Source organism: Dermochelys coriacea, chromosome 14 (assembly GCF_009764565.3).
Source record: "Dermochelys coriacea isolate rDerCor1 chromosome 14, rDerCor1.pri.v4, whole genome shotgun sequence".
In the NCBI taxonomy this organism is placed as follows: Eukaryota; Metazoa; Chordata; order Testudines; family Dermochelyidae; genus Dermochelys; species Dermochelys coriacea.
Window position 1 is genome coordinate 22,722,533 of NC_050081.1, and position 16,564 is coordinate 22,739,096.

Below are 16,564 nucleotides of genomic sequence, written 5' to 3' on the forward strand. Positions count from 1 at the left end.
CTGCAGCAGTAAATAGGGGCTAAGAGCCAGTGCTTGCTGCGCCCCAGACAGCCTGCAGCTGGTTATGGCTTTTAGTCACGGCTGCCCTGCACTGGCCTCAAACTGCCCACCCTAGAGCTAAGCAGGGCTGGATGCCATTACCAGCCCCCTGCCCGAGGCTGCTGCAGGCCTATCCCCATGTCTGTCCCCACCTGAGAAGTTTAGGGTCTCAGTTGGTACCTTCCTGGCACTCAGCGTCCTGGGCCCAGTGTATGGCAGAGCTCCAGCACAATGTTTGTGGGTGACACCCCCCACGCTCCAGGCACCGGGGACCTCATCCACAGGCACCAAGCTTGTCCAGGCAGGAGACAGAGCGTCCCAGAGGCCAGCCTGAGGCTGTGGCTGCAACTGGCCCAGGAATTGGGGCCCAGCCCAAACCCCCCCCCAAGTGCCAGGTGTACCTCTCTGCTGTAAAGACAGCGCAGTGGCCACAGGTAACCAGCCCACCACCCTGCCCGGCACACACACTCCTCCAAGGGACGTGCTGAGATTCTTTGGGACGCGAGCCGTTCGCCCACCTCGGCCAGGCTGGCCTGCACACGCTGGGCGGCTACTTCCCTTATAAAATAACCCCCAGAATTCAAAACGGGGCTAAAGCTGTCACAACCCCCAATTCCCCCTCGCTCCCTGAGCCCCCGCCCAGTCATGTCCTGACTGCCCCCGGCCAACCCCCATCGCTCCCTGAGCCCCCCCATCCATCCCGACTGCCCCCGTCCAACCCCCATCACGCCCTGAGCCCCCCCAATCCATCCCCTGCCTGCCCCCTGTCCAACCCCCATCGCTCCCTGAGCTTCTCCATCCATCCTCTGCCTGCCCTCCATCCCCCAAACCCCCATCACTCCCTGAGCCCCCCATCCATCCCCTACCTGCCCCCCGAACCCCTTCATCTAGCCCCTGCCTGCCCCCACCTTCCAAACCCCATTGCTCCTTGAGCCCCCATTCATTCCCTGCCTGCCCCCCCATCACTCCCTGAGCCCCTCCATCCATCCTCTGCCTGCCCTCCATTCCCCAAACCCCCATCGCTCCCTGAAGCCCGCATCCATCCCCTGCCTCCCCACCATCTCCTCATCCATCCCCCTGACTGTCCCCACCTTCCAAACCCCATTGCTCCTTGAGCCCCCTTCCATCCCCTGCCTGCTCCCACCCCCAAAGCTCGCTGAGACCCGCATCAATCACCTGCCTGTCCCCCAACCCCTCACTCCCTGAGCACCCCAAACCACCTCCCTGCCTACCCTATTCATCCCCCATTGCTCCCTGAGACCTCCCAATCCATTCCCCTGCCTGCCCCGTCTAACCCCCATTGCTCCCTGAGCCCCCCATCCATCCTCTGCCTGCCCCCCTCTACCCCCATCTCTCCCTGAGCCCCCCTCATCCATCCCCACCTTCAAACCCCCATTGCTCCCTAACCCATATGATGGCAGTCCTACGCTGGCTGAGCCAGGGTCACCCTCTGTCTGGACGCCCAGCTAGCCCCTTAGTCAGCCCCCCGCCCCTTTGCCGCTGGTCCCCATAGAGCTGGGAAAGCCCGGCTTTGAGGTGCGCTCAGCCCAGGACTCGGGAGCAGGACTGTTTGTCCTCCCTCTTCTCAGGCCTTTCCTGGAGACAGATACAGGGCCGGACGCTTAGCACTGGGCCCTGCCATTGCAGTGAGACCCTGGGGACGGGACCGGGGGGGTGGCCTGCAGCTGCAGCCTGTGGGCTGACGGGCGAAGCTGAGGCCAGCTGGAGAGCAGAGCAGGTGACTCCAGAGGCCTTGGCAGGGACTGGCATTCAGCTTGAGGCACAAAGTGTCATGCCAGCAAAGCACCCGTGCCCGTCACTGTGGGCCTGTGCTGGCCAGTCTGCTGCCCTTCCTCCCCCCAGAGCCCCCGAACTGAATGGGGCTACACGTGGGGCAGTGCTGCCTGCCTGGCCTTGAGCTCTCCCTGCCATCCCTTTGGCAGCACCTCAGCTACAGACCCCAGCGGCTCCATAACGTGACTCATCCTCAGGCCTTTACCCAGCCAGCTGCTGGGCTAGCCACCCTGTGCTCTGGCAAGCGCCAGCCAGGGTGCACGGCCCTGTGCGTGTGTCTCCGTGGCCCTGTCCCTTGGCATGTCATTCAGTCCAGTGCCCACAGAATGTAAATCACCAACGGGATCATCCATACGCACTGGGCTCAGTGAGCCATGGGACACGGGGCCAGTCACACGGAGTGTGGGGGGTCCAACAGCCAGTGACAAACAGGGTCTGGGGCACAGGAGCTGGAGGGGGTCAGTAACAAGGGGCACAGGGCTCTGGGGGGGGTCAATGACAGAGGGTGCAGGGTGCTGGGGGGGTTTCAGTGACACACAGGGCACAGGCGCTGGCGGGGGTCAGTGACAAGGGGCGCAGGGCGTACGGGGCAGTGGAGACTTGGGCTTTGAGGGTTTACCCGACAATCTCCGGAGTGCAGGAATTCCCCGACCTGGGCAGCATCAGCCTAAGAAGCAGACAGACATTTGGCCCACCAGAGGGCCCCCACCCTACCCCGTGGGGCTCTCTCCCCACAGGAGTCACTGCCCAAAGTCCCCAGCTTGGTGCGTGTTTGACACGGCTTTAATAGAAAGCTCTGCAAAACCCCAGCGTGTGCGGCCAGCCAGGCCCCCATATACAAAAGCTCAGTAGAAGACTTTATTATTGCATAGACCTTGGTGCATAAATGATCCCCCCCATCCCCAACCCCAGCACCATCCCATCCTTGGTACGAAAAATAGTCGCCTTTTACAAAACAAAAAGCGTCGTTGACGCTGCGTGAATAAAACTCTCTCTGCGTATAGAATAAATATTCTTCCTCTGCTCTCCCCACCACTCGTCCCCCGTCCCCGCTCTCAGCAGCCCTGCGCTGGGCGCCGTCCTATTAAGGCATGGATTGTGCCAGGAGCCCCTTCCCTAAACTCTCGAGGGAGACCAGGCATATAGAGCGCGGCAGGAGATAGCTCCCTTAGCAATCCTAGGGAAGGAGAACAGGACCTGTGGGACCCGGGAGCCCAGAGATCGAACCAACGCGGCCTCAGTGGACATCACAGCCACTTGCAGCCTCCCGCTGGGATTGTCTGTTTCCTTCCTCTGACCCTGGCTGCCCTGGCTCATAGTAGCAGCCGCGCTCGGTCTCCAGTGCCCGGCAGCTCCGGATTAGAAGCTGGATTCAGGCACTGGTTTCTTCCTGCCCAGGGAGGCCGTGTGGTACTTGACCCTCTGCAAGGTGCCATAGGACACCTTCTCCAGTGGCACGCTGTGGCTGTGCTGGTGGCTGCTGCTGCTGTTCTTGTAGAGGGAGGCCGACCTGCGCAGCACCCAGTCTGCCTTGCTGTGGATGCTGGCGGAGCTCTGCGAGCGCTTGATGTCCACCTCGGACCGGCTGATCCTGCCGTTGGCCTGGCCCTCCTTGCCCCGCCGGCCCAGTGTGCCGTTGGCCCTGCCCTCGCTGATGATGCTCAGGGTGCCGTTGGAGACTGATGTCCGGGAGGAGCCCATGGCCAGTTTCGAGGCGTGGGGTGGCTCCGACTCGCCAGGCCGCTTGGGCTCCTTCTTCAGGAAGCCAGCCCTGAAGATGGTGAACTTCCCTTCCAACTCCCTCTCGGCCTCGGGATCCCTGTCCCTGCCATGCTCCCCAGCCTTTGCGGGGGTTCTTTGGTCGTGGTCCCCATCCCTGCCCAGAGCCCCTCTGGCCCTCAGGGAGCGGTGTGGGTGGGGCAGGGTGCCTGTGCGGGCCGCCTCATTGGAGCTCACTTTGCTCCCATTGCTCTTTGGCTCCTCAGCACTCCGGGGGCCCCCTGAGTTGACGGGAAGTTCTAACTTCTTGGATGGCCTCTGCGGCTGGCTCTCCTCCTCCTTTGGTTTGCTGCTCCTCTTCAGGGTCCCGGCCATCTCGGTGGCCTGGGGCACTTTGCCGTGGCTCTCTGCAGCACCCCCCACAGTACCTTGGGAATTCCCACTTGCCCTACTGGCCCCGCCAGTCCCTTGGTCCTTCCCAGTCGTGGCTGGATTCAGCAGAGGTCTCGCTGGCACTGGGGTGTTCTCGCTGCCCCCTGTCATGAGGGGAACGATGGACTCATTGGTGTACCGAGGCCTGCGCCCAGACTCCAGGTACTCCACTAGCTCCCCAGACGCAGCCTGTGGCCTGTCTCTGGCTGCAAAGGACCAGCGGAGGGGCACTGGCTTGGTGGCTCCCAGCTTGGGCTTGGTGGGGGACACTTTCATGCTGACGCTGCGCCCCTGAATGCCGCGCACCAGGGGCCTCGACTCAAAGCCTCCTGCAAGAGAAACACAGGCAGGTTGGTGGGAGCCCCAAGAGCAGAGCAGAGCCGCGTGCTGCCCCGCAAAGAGCATCCAGGGCCAGCTCGGACTGGGCGCAGTTCCCACCAATGCTGCTGGAGCTGCCCAGGAGTGGTCAAGGGCAGGATCTGGCCAGCAGTGTGGGCTAGTAGTTAGGGACTTTGGCCAGTGAATCAGGTGACCTGGGTTCTAGTTAGAGTTGCCAACTTTTTAATCGCACAAAACTAAACACCCCTGTCCCACCCCTTCCCTGAGCACCTGCCCCTTCTCTGAGGCCCTGCCCCTGCTCGCTCCATCCCCCGCTCCCTCTGTTGCTCTCCTCCATCCTCACTCACTTTCACCAGGCTGGGGCAGAGGGTTGGGGTGTGGGACAGGGATGTGTGGGCTCTGGCTGGGGGGTGTGGGCTCTGAGGCGGGGCTGGGGATGAGGGGTTGGGAGCAGGAGGGGGCTCAGGGCGGGGGAAGGGGTTGGGGTGTTGGGGGGCAGGGTGCAGGCTCCGGGAGGGAGTTTGAATGTGGGACAGGACTCCAGGCTGGGGCAGGGGGTTGGGTGCAGAAGCAGGTGCAGGGTCCTGATGGCACTTACCGCATCTCACAGGAAGCGGCCGCCAGGTACCTGCAGCCCCTAGGCACATGGATGGCCAGGAAGGCTCTGCATGCTGCCCTCACACCCGCAGGTGCCACCCCTGCAGCCCCCGTTGGTTGCAGTTCCCGGCCAATGAGAGTTGCAGAGCCGGCTCTCAGAGCAGGGGCTGTGCATGGAGCCTCCTTGGCTGCCCAGGTGCCTAGGGGCCACCGGGTCCTGGTGGCTACTTTTGGGAGCCGCACGGAGCCAGGGCAGGCAGGGAGCCTGCCTTAGCCCTGGGTCCCAGCTGTGCCACCAACTGGACTTTTAACAGCCAGGTCAGTGGTGCTGACTGGAGCCGCCAGGATCCCTTTTTGACCGGGTGTTACGGTCAAAAACTGGACACCTGGCAACTCTAGTTCTACTCCCGGTGTGACCTTAGATAAGTCACTTCCTGCCTCTCTTTCTCCTCCGCACTTTGTCCGTCTAGTACCTTCCCTTTGGGCGGGGGCCTGTCTCTCCCTGAATGTCCAGCATCTAGCACATTGGGGCCGGGGACACACAGACAATACTAACAATGAGGGCCAGGTCCCAAGAACCAGCTGAATGGCCAATCCCGAATATTGCCTCGGCTGGCCCCATGCGCCACTGAAATCCACCAGCACATTGGGCAGTGTAGGGGCCAGGGGCCAGGGCACCTTTGGCCAGCTGTAACTGGTGCATTCCAACTGGTGCACCGGAGGGACGTTCAGCTGGATGGACCCATCCCGCCATGTGGGGGAGCACAGCCCCTAATGGGCAGAGCTAGAGCCCTGGCGTCCGCCTGTGGGGCAGGCTGCAGGGGGGCTGTTTTCAGCTTGCCGTGGGGCTAGTCCCGCAGGGGGCCGTGTGGGTTGGGTGCAGGACTGCGCGGCAGAGGTTAACCCCACGTGCGCCAGGAGCATGTTGGCTCCCAGATTCCTAGCTCACGTTGGTTGCCAAGTGCGGCCAAGCCTCAGGGATGAGGGGAGACTCATAGCTTCCCGCCTTTGGGGGTGGGGGAAGCTAGAAAACGGGGCCCCTCAAGACTCCTAACTCCCCTCCTCGGGTGAATAAATGGAGCCTGCCAACTGAGCCTGGGTCCATCCGCCTGTCTTTTAACCCACACTTGGGGTGTTTTGGGGCCTGATCCAGGATTCCTGGGGGCTAATGGCACTGAAATGCCCAAAGCAGAAAGTTCACCTGGCCCCGACCCAGCTCCCTGTGAACCTGCTTGTGACCTGTCTTGCCACCTGCAGGGTGCTGCCTCTCCCCCACCGCTCTGGCCCATTCCCCTACCCCGCCCCATACCGCCAGCCTTGCTGTCCTGCTGGCCTGCTCCTTCCACGACTGCCCCTTCTTCTGTGCCGCCCCAGTGAATGGGCCGTGCTTCCCCTGCCGCTGGGCTGCGCTCCCCTCCAGGAGACCCCTCGGTTTGTGAGGCCAAGCCAAGACTAGCTGACCCAGCCAGGCAGGGGGTTACTGGGGAAAGAGCCTCTGGAGGGAAACAAATTGACCCCAGGGCTCAAAATGTCTTGTAGTGTCCAGACACGGTCTGACACCCGCCCGCCCAGCACTCTGCATGGCACCCCCTTACCCTCAGACCCTTCCCCAGTGCCAGCAAGCTGATTGCTCCCACTGGCATGGCCCAGACTCTGCCCAACTCCTATGCTGCGAAGCCCTCAGGCTGAATCCTGCTCTGTGATGCAATGGAGCCCTGCAGGAGGGGAGGGGGCCTCCACTGGCCGGGCAGAGCATCGGCTGCCCCGCCCAGGGTTCATTGCTCTGGAGTCAGGCACAGTAATACCACAGACCTTTCTCTTGGCTGATTGCGGCGTCAAGGAAGACGGGCGAGTCGGGAGCCTTCGGGAGGGAGGGGCAGGCCGTGGAGCTGCGGGACACCAGGCTCTCCCGCTTGCTGCTCCCGCTGAGCCGCGCAAGCCAGTGATCTGACATGGAGGAGCTGGTGGAGCCTGCAGGGGGAACCCAGACAGCCGCAGGAACTGTGTTACCAGGGCACAGACCCAATGGGGCACTGGGGGTGGCACCAAAACATGCAAAGCAGCCAGCTCCAGCCCCTGTCCCCCTGCCTTGGCAATGAGCAATCACTGGGATGGGGCTGTCCACAGCTACAGCCTACAGCTCCCCGGGCCTCCCTTGCTAGTGAACAGCTGCATGAACTTTCCTCCTTGGTCCCCTCTGGGTGCAGAGTGGGCCCCCCCATGCACCCCTCATGCAGGAATTCCCGGGGAGCCATCTGGCGGGGGAATGCTGATGCTGGGGAAGGAGAGATCTGCAGGGAGAGGTGCCACCGGACAGGCTCAAACCACAGGTTAGGTAGCCCGGTGTCAACGTGGCTATTTTGGAGCAAGTGGCAGTAGAGGGCACACAGTCACCATTGTATAACTGTGCTGGCCCAGCCAGAGTCAGGGTGGGCTGGTCCCATCCCTGCCCCAGAGGCCAGTGGGACCCTGACCAGGACCTGGGCAGTACGGCCCTGACCCATGCTCCAAGCAGTGAGTCCCACCAGGATCTTGTGGGAAGCCAGCCCATCCGTTCTGGCCTCATTCCTTGGCACCGGTGGCAGTACCCACTCCCGGGAGGCAGGCAGCCAGGAGCTAGCTCTCATCCCGGCCGACGTCTCCAAAATGGGCCGGAGAGTTGGGAGCCCAGCCTGAGGCACTGAGGGCTTCATTATCCCTGCAGCTCTGAATGAGACCCACGGAGCTGTGGATTCTCAGTGCCTCGGAAAATCAGGCCCTTGGGGTCTCCTCTCGGGCACCCCAAAACCAAAGCACCTAAGCTCAGTGACCACTGGTAATAATACATAAAATGGGTATGTGCCATGGGTTGCAGTTACAAGCAGCAGCCACAGGGCGGCAGCACAAATAGGAGAGCGCAATTAACATGCCACGACAGACTAGTAATTTGCAAGTGAGCTGTAGCTCACGAAAGCTTATGCTCAAATAAATTTGTTAGTCTCTAAGGTGCCACAAGTCCTCCTTTTCTTAGAGCAAATACAGCCTCTGTCAAACCAGAGCGCACGTCTCTCAGGAGGGTGGGTGTTTGTGGGTGTGAGAGAGAGAGAGAGAGAGAGAGAAAGAGAATGTGTGTGTGCTTTATGGTTGTGTGTGTGAGTATGCATGTGCCCGTGTCAGTGTGTGTACTCTGCACCTTTGCAGGCACAGAGGTGGGTGGGGGTGTGATTGTGCTTTTTCACTGTGTGGGGGTGTGTGCATGTGCGGTGATTTTGTGTGTGTGTAGATGTGTGCGCATGTGCTTTGTGACTGTGTGTGTAGACGTGTCCACATGCTTTGTGATTGTGCCAATGTGTGTGCCCTTGTGCTTTGTGATTGAGCGTGTGCGTGCAGAGCATTCAGCGAACAGCCCGTGTGAATTGTGCTTTCCCTCTCCCGGCTACTCCACACTGGAGCGGCTCAGCAGGATTCAGCTGCCGGCTAATCATGTTAAAGCCAGGACGGTGTCACAGTGCTGGCCCCGCGGAGCTCAGTGGGGACGGGCCCCAGGGACCCCTCTGACGGGGCAGTCTATGGGTGAGACTCAGTACCGTACTTGTCACAGACAGGGCTAGGCTGAATGTGGGGGATGGGTTGGCCTGCTGGTGCCATGGCTGTGATTTCCACACCCTCCCCCCCGCCGAGGACGTCTACACAGAACAGGAGGGCTTGATGCAGCATGTGCAGCCAGAGCCACACCAGCTTTCACCTCGCTGACACAGGTAACAACGGCAGTGCAGCCACATGGGCACGAGCAGCAGTTAGTGACCAGCGGGCACGGTCCCGGGTCTCCACCGCTCGTTACCTATGTTAGCTCGAGGAAAGCAATCGCAGACAACTCCCCGCGCACAGTCGCCTCCGGCCGGCAGGGCAGGCACCCCTCCCGGGCGCGGATGGGCTAGCGACGAATCAGGCTCTGCCCCCCCAGCACTCGCACCGAAGCAGCCCCTGAAACAACTCTGCTGAGGACATTCCTCCCAGGAAGCCAGGGCACAGCACCTGCCCTAACCCCGGGGTCTGCCTTTTGCCTAGAGCTGGCCCTGAGTGGCTCTGGGAGCCCGCAAGCCAGGCCTGGGTTCCCCCCAGCAGCACTTCCCTGTGGATGAGCGTGGACGGCAGGGGCGCAGGCTCACCTTGCACGGAGTTGCTGGCTGACCAGCTGGGGATGACATTCATTCGCTGGTAGAAGAGGATGTAGGCGCCCCGGGTGCTGACCTCATCCTCCAGGACCGGCTCCACGGTGCTGTCGTCGTAGCTGTACCAGCGGCCGTCCAGGGAGTTCCTGCAGTAGGCTGGGGCAGAGAACACAACTGTGCTGAGGAAGGGAGCCCATGAACCCCACGGTGGAGCCGGGACCCCGGGGGCACCAGGCTTGGGGTTCAGTCCAGCCCCACCGGGGTGGAATCCCATCACCAGCGGGGCCCGTCTGGCTGAAGTCTGCCCACCCGCCTGGCCTGGGACTGAAACCACAGCGAGAGGCAGGCAGGCAGAAGGCAATTCGCCAGCTAGGGCTGGGCCAGCCCAGCTGCTCCAAGACCCTCCACAGGTAGCATCACCCCAGAGGTTCAATCACCGCAGCCAGTCTGGACTTCCAGTGTCCTTCCCTGGCTCAAAGTCAGGTGCCTCCAGCTGCACAGCGCCCCCTAGCACCAGACTGCGGCACTGGTTAGTTCCGACTTGGGGTTAGTACCAACTCACCTGTGTAGTGTCTGTCCCGTACGAAGGTCTGGTGCACTCATCCATATAGTGCCTGCCCTGCACAGTGTACTGGTGCACTCACCTGTGTAGTGTCCGTCCCGCACGATGCCCTAGTGCACTCACTCATGTAGTGCCCACCCCACATGGTACCCTGGTGTACTCACCCATGTAGTGCCTGCCCCGCATGGCGCCCACGTGCATTCATCAGCGTAGTGCCTGCCCTGCATGGCACCCTGGTACACTCACCCATGTAGTGCCTGCCCCACACAGTGTCCTGGTGCACTCGCCGGTGTAGTGCCCACCCCGCATGGTACCCTGGTGCACTCACCGGTGTAGTGCCCATCCTGCACAGCACCCTAGTGCACTCACCAGCGACGTGCCCACCCTGCATGGTGCCCTGGTGCACTCACCGGTGTAGTGCCCACCCTGCATGCTGCCGTGGTGGTTGCAGACGGCATACAGGTCATAGAGGGAGTCGAGCTGGGAGTTCTCGTGGAGGTGCGGCAGCTGCTTCCATGTCGCCCATGGGCCCAGAGCCTGCGTCCCGGCCTGGCTCCTCTTGGCCACGTGGGGGGCCATGCTGAGGCCACGGAGGGGGAAGCGGACGAGGGTGGAGAGCTTGGTCCTGCGCTCGCCCACCTGGCGGAACCTCTTCAGGTGGATGATGAGGATGTCGGGCAGCGTCCACAGGCTCAGCTTCACCACGCCCTGCTGCAGAACCTGGCAGTGGGGGCATCTCCAGGCGTCGTCGGGGGCCAGCTGGGGACACAAGACACCATGCCCCAGGCAAGGCTAGGGTTAGTGTTGCCCCAGCAACTGGCCTGGCCATGCCCCTGTGCCCAGGGGGAGGACACTGGGCACCTGGTGCTGCTGCGTCATCCCTCCAGCAGGATTTGTCCAGTGGGGTCTGTGACCTGGGTCTGGGCGGGGGGGAAGCACAGTCCCCAGTGCCTGCCTGTCCTGGCTCGGGCTCAGAGAGGAAAGCCGGGGTTCCCCTCGCAGGGCGTCGGGCTCTCCCTTCCCTTTGTTCTTGTTCTCCTGTCAGCCCCAGCTGGGCAGCTGGACCCGTGCCATGTGGGTTCTGCCTGTCTGTCTTTATCCCCCTCCCCCTCCCCGGCTTGGCCCCCTGGAGTCAGGGCGAGCTTGGAGTCAGGCGTGGGGCCAAAGCACCAAGGCAGGGCTGGGCAGGTCAGGGCTAAAGCCAATCAATGGGCCCCATGTGCCACCGACTGAGAACATCCAGGGCGGTGCCCTGGGGTGCTCTGCTGTCAGCCCAGCACCCGTCTCTACCCCGCCAGCTCCAGTGCCCCAGATGCCCCAGCACAACGGCCCAGGGTACAGGACCAGACCCCGCCCCGCATGGCACGTACCTGCTCCTCCTTGGTGTAGAGCTGGAAGCATTCATCCAGGGTGCAGCTGTGCTGCTGCTGATGGGCCTGCTGCTGCAGCCGGACACTCTCGGTGTCCTGCACCACCTCCTCCTGGATGCTGCCAAACAGGCTGCAAAGGCAGGAGAGGAGGCTGGAGAGAGGCAGTACCCACACGATAGCATCTGGGCAGTGCCATCCATGGGCAGGGGCTCCAATCACCTTGACTCAGCATGACAGCAGACAGCAACTGTCCTGCTCTTTCCCAAGCCAGCCTGTGGTATTTGCCTCCCTATCCTGAGGCAGTGAGTTCCACAGGTTGAGTTATAGTAAGACCCATCCTAAGTGATCACTTAAGGGATTGGCATGTTGGTTGCCTGACAGAAGTGGCCTTCTAGTAAAGGCAGAGCAGTTCTCTCCCTAGTGGCCAATACTGTCCAGTATCGGGGCTTGAAGTCAGGCACCCAGGCCAAGATGTTCACAAGTGCCAGTGATTTGTGGGCCCCAACCTGAGAGGCCTTAAAGGGGCCTGATTTTCAGACACTACCTAGATGCCATCCTGAAACTCAGCCCCCTTTGAGGTGTCTCAAGTTGGGCCCCCCAAAATCACTCTCCATGCTTGAAAACCTTGGCTCAAACTCTGTATTTCGGCACCTAACCAAGTGGCTGGATCTTCACACATGCTGAGCACTGGCAACCCCATTGGTGTCACGGGCGCTGTTAGGCACTCAGCCGTCTATAAGGATGAAGTGCCATCCCAGTTCCTAGAGCCAGCTATTCCATGCTCTTCGGTGCAAATCCAGCATCACTCCATTGAAGGTGCTCTGCTGTTGTTAAATGCAGAGTGCATGGGCCCTCACTGTCCTTTGCAAACCACTCTCCGCTAACCCTGCTGTCCGATGGGGGAGACACGGGCAAGTGATTCTTAGCAGGCCAGATCCTGATGTCCTCACTCGGGGAGAATTCCCAGCGGGACGATGGGAACGGTCCCACTCAAACTTTACTCTTTCCTTCCATGGGGGGGATTCTGAGTGAGGCCGTCAAGGCTTGGACCATTAATAAATAAGACACTGAAGAGCCCAATGAGTTGTTCTGATTCTGTTGGATGAAATACAGAGACCAGGCCCTCGGCCAGGTCCTCGGCCTGAGGCTACCAGGTGGCTACGGGCCAAACATTGATGAGAAACGTAAGGGGAACCGAGAGGTTTTCTTCCAGCTGTGTTGACCTTGAGTCTCTGACCCCAGCCCGTGGCACCGAGACAGACCCGCTGCCTCGGGGTCACAGGCTGTGCCCCGGCTGCTCTCCGTGGCCTGAGGACTCACCGTTCTTTGGTGTTCGGGTCCCACTCCACCACCAGCTTCACATGGTGGGGGCCGCCCGGGCCGCCGAACTGCAGCGCTCTGCTGGGACAAGGCCAGGCGTTAGCGGGAGGGGCCTTGTCCCGGGACACAGTACAGGTCGCAGCTGCCAGCCCAGGCCCAAAGAGAAGCCTGAGGGTCGCCGTATTGATCCTGCTAGTAAGGGCTGATCCTTCACGAGAGAGCAGAGACTTCCCAGAGCCCCTTGGGTGCCGGAGGGCAAGGGGGCAGCGCACCACCCCTCACCCACCGTCTTCCCCCGCTGGTGGGGCATGAGGCAGCTACAGGTGCGGTCTGGCAGCAAGTTTTCTATTCCTCCCCCAGGCCCTGCAGCCATCATGTGAGAACCTGCAGGCAGCTCTGTAGGGCACGGAGCAGGGCACAGAGCTGCCCTGCCCCTCCCAGTCAGCCCCCTTGCCCTGACCAGCGCCATGGCTTGTTAGCAGCAGCCTGTGACTTCCGCAAAGTCCCGTCCCCACCTAGGGTTGCCAACTTTCTCGCCACACAAAACCGAACAGCCGAGCCCCGCCCCCTCCCAAGCCCCCCTCCCCGCTCACTACATTCCCCCTCCCTCAGGGGCTCGCTCTCCCCCACCCTCACTCACTTTCTGTGGGCTGGGGCAGGAGGTTGGGCTGCAGGAGGGGGAGGGGGTGAGGGCTCTGGCTGGGGATGCGAGCTTTGGGGTGGGGCTGGGGATGAGGGGTTTGGGGTGCAGGCGGGGGCTCTGGGTTAGGAGGGGCCAGGGCTGGGGCTGGGGGGTGGGGCGTGGGCTTAGCTCGAGCGGCTCCTGGTTAGCGGCGCAGCGGGGCTAAGGCAGACTGCCTCCCTGTCCTGGCACTGCGCTGCACGTGCACCAGCAGCAGCCAGCAGGTCTGGGCCCTAGGCAGGGGGGCCAGAAGGCTCCACCTGCCGCACTCACCCACAGGCACCGCCCCCCCATTTCCCATTGGCTGGGAACTGACCAATGGGAGTGCAGAGATGGTGCTCAGGGAGGGGGCAGCACGCAGAGCCCCGTGCCCCCCTCTCCCTCCCGCCTAGGAGCCGGACCTGCTGGCTGCTTCCGGGACTAGCCTGCCTTAGCACCACCGACCAGACTTGTAACGGCCCAGTCGGCGGTGCTGACCTGAACCACCAAGGTCCCTTTTCGACTGGGTGTTCCAGTCAAAAACTGGACACCCCTATCACCCTCTCCCCACTGTCACCCTCTCCCCCTCCCCATTGTGGCAGACTGGAGACTGCTGCAGCAAATGGGTTCCACACACCCCCAGCTGCCCAGACATCTGCTCTGCTGGCACCATCTCTGGGAAGCTGAGGGGCAGGTTCCCAGCCACAGATGCCAGGCCCCCAGCCTGCTCAGAGACAGATAATCATCTCCAAGGTGCTGCCTCTTTAAGGAGCTGTCCCAGCAACACCCTGACCTCGGGGGTCAGTACAGACCCCTTGGCACTTTGCACATCACCTGTCAAGGTATACAAAGGAAACTCCTTAGATCGAACGCTAATACATTCTCCAATAGTGTTTTCTTTCTCTGCCCATCGGTACAATTCAATCCTTTATTTGTCAATTTGTGTGTGTCCAGTGAACGCAACTGTTACCAACATTTACTGATGACAATCTAACATTTACTGATAACAATCTAATCCTTCCAAGCTTATGGCCAGGGTCACCCAACAGATCGGAGCTGGGACTCGAACCCAGGTCTCCTGAGTCCCCCTCTCACTGGCCCCCACCCCACATCACTTCAGAGAGCTCTGTCACACAAGCCAGTGTAGCACTGTAGGACCACCACGGTGCTGCAGGGGAAATGCATGCTGGGTATCGCCTAGCCCGATGTCACCACTTGCATGGCCCCTGGGCTCCTCCCACTCCCTATGCCTTGCCTGTGGTGTTCCAGCATGCACAGAGATGTCAGATAAAAACCTCAAATGCCCCTGCTGGAAGTTTGCACTGTAAAGCAACTGTATTTCTCAGAATCCAGACCAATAACACCCAGTGATCAAAACCAGAGAGAGACAAAGCAGGCTGCTCCCGAAGGCAGTGAGACTCCATTCACCCACCTTGTTCTAGGCTGGTTCTTCCCACACTGACTTGGATGGCTGATTTCCCTGAAGAGCCCCCTAGCCTGCAAGCAGGATCAGGAACTTCCTCTCCACCCAGCTCTTAAAGTGATAGCATGCAATTCCAACAGAGTCCTTAACACACCACAGGGCCCAGTCCTCTCCCCTCACTGTGTGTGTCGGCTTGGCTTTGTATGTGCTCTCACATTGCTCTCCTTGCCTGCAATACTGCCCCCAGCTCCAGCCTGAATCAAACCCTCCTCCCTTCTGCCCATATCCATCTATCCATCCCCGTACCCATCCTGCGTTGGCCACCAGGGCAGCCGATGCCCAAACCCTCTCTCCCCGTGGATTGCTGTCAGACTGCCAGGGATTGGAGTCAGGGACCGTGTTTGTAAGTTAATGGCACTGCATCAGTGTACATTAATGTGAAGAAGAGTCACGGAAGATGGATGAGTTCAGACGAAGTGCCAGGGAAAGACACATGAAGAGGGAGAAGAGACGGGCTCTCAGGAGAGATCCACAGAGCTGTTGGGCAGTGAGAGGCCAGCTGCCTTGCACTGTCAGCTCTCTGGGGTGGGGACAGTCTTTTTGTGGTGCCTTTGTGCAGAACCTGGAGTGACAGGGTCCTGATCCGGGATGGGGGCTCCTAGGCACACCCATGGTACCAATAATAATGAATAATTATTATTATCCCGCTGGCTCAGATGGGATGATTCAGCAAGGGAGGTAGTTTATAAATATGCAGCCGGATCCCTTCTACTGGGAGAAACCGCGGGGGTCTCCGCGAAGGACAGGCAGGCAGTGACGCACTGGGGAGACGACTTCCACAGGGCACAGGAGCCAGGGTCAGCAGGCGCCCATCCCGTCTTCTCCGCTGGGCCCCGGTCCGGCACAGCTGTGTGACCTGCTGCTGTCGCTGAGCAGACGAGAATGCCCGGAGCAAATGGGATGCGGGGCATGCGTGGGAGCCCTGGTCTCTGCCTATGTCAGTTCTCAGCGAGCTAAAGGACTGTGCCCCAACCTCAGGACAGGCTCCAAGCTGCTGTGACGGGGCAGAGAGGAGACAGGGAGCAGAGCTGTGGAGCCACCCCACTTACGGCTCCCGAATCACAATGCAGCCCTGGCAGGGAATTAGAGGCTGCAGGGTAATTTCCAGAAAGGCCAGCAGGTGGCAGACTCCTCCCAGACAAGCGGCTTGCTCCATCATCCAAGTGGGAGCCGGCGGGGCGAGCGGGTCCTCTGGGGGCGATGGAGGTTTCCTCCCACATCCTGTTGTCAGGAGCAGACCGAGCAGGTGCCCGAGCTCTAGGCCCATGCAGTCGGGCTGGTCCCTTGCATGGCCTATGGCCGCACCTGGAGGAGACCGATGGAGTTTGCACGCAGGGTGTTCGACACAGAAAAGGGGAGCGGAGCCTCTGAAATCTGCTCCCCTCAGCTCGCCCAGCCCTTGCAAGCGACAGTGACACCCCTCACACCTGCCAGCCGCTCCAGCGGTCCTGAGCCAGCAGCGGTGCCAGGAGAATGCAGGGCCCCCGGTGCTGTTAGTCCACACGTGGCACCTTACTGAGCATATTACGCAGCTGACAACAGGAGGTGCACGACGTGAATGTTCACCCAGGGCCAGAGAGTGAGGCTGCCAGGGGTGGCCTCTGTCCCACGGGGCTGGGCCTGGCTCCCTGCTCCGGGAGTTGGGATACGGCATGTGGGTGCGTGGTGCTGGGACCCTGTGCACTAGGTCAGAACAACACTCACTCAAATGTGGCCCGTCCACCCTCTGTCATGATGTGGGGAGCCAGGCCAAACCTGAGCGGTGCCATGACCCCTTGAGCCAGGTCAGAGCGCCCGGAGCAGGCCCCAGCCCCATAGGACAGGAGCTGCTGCTGCTGGGTGATCTCCAGCCTACCACCCATCAGCCCCAGGCTGCACACCCTGGCTCTGCCACTGAGCATGACACAGGGCGTGGGTGGGCTGATCTCTGAAATCCCCTAGGAACAGCTACCCAGACCCGAGCACCCCTGAGACAGGGCCCTGCTGCATGAGTCCCCTGCTCCCCACATCCCAGAGAGTGCACGCCTCTCCCTAGCACACATGAGTCCTGACCTTCTCAGCCTGGTTCCATCATGGGGACAGGGCTGCACAACGCCC

General features: G+C 61.2%; 1 protein-coding gene across 1 annotated transcript in view; it reads right to left on the reverse strand.

Annotated features, from left to right (window-relative positions):
- Nucleotides 1-2,455: 2,455 nt before the first annotated feature.
- The window catches only part of USP43 (ubiquitin specific peptidase 43), a 176,387-nt gene continuing 162,278 nt past the window's right edge, over nt 2,456-16,564 (reverse strand). Inside the window, exons 10-15 of the mRNA XM_038372636.2 lie at nt 12,324-12,401; nt 11,004-11,133; nt 10,044-10,392; nt 9,069-9,227; nt 6,733-6,891; nt 2,456-4,313 (exon numbers count right to left, since the gene is read on the reverse strand). Of these exons, the coding sequence (XP_038228564.1) occupies nt 3,193-4,313; nt 6,733-6,891; nt 9,069-9,227; nt 10,044-10,392; nt 11,004-11,133; nt 12,324-12,401 (1,996 nt within the window). The 3' untranslated portion in view covers nt 2,456-3,192. The remainder of the gene's footprint in view (nt 4,314-6,732; nt 6,892-9,068; nt 9,228-10,043; nt 10,393-11,003; nt 11,134-12,323; nt 12,402-16,564) is intronic.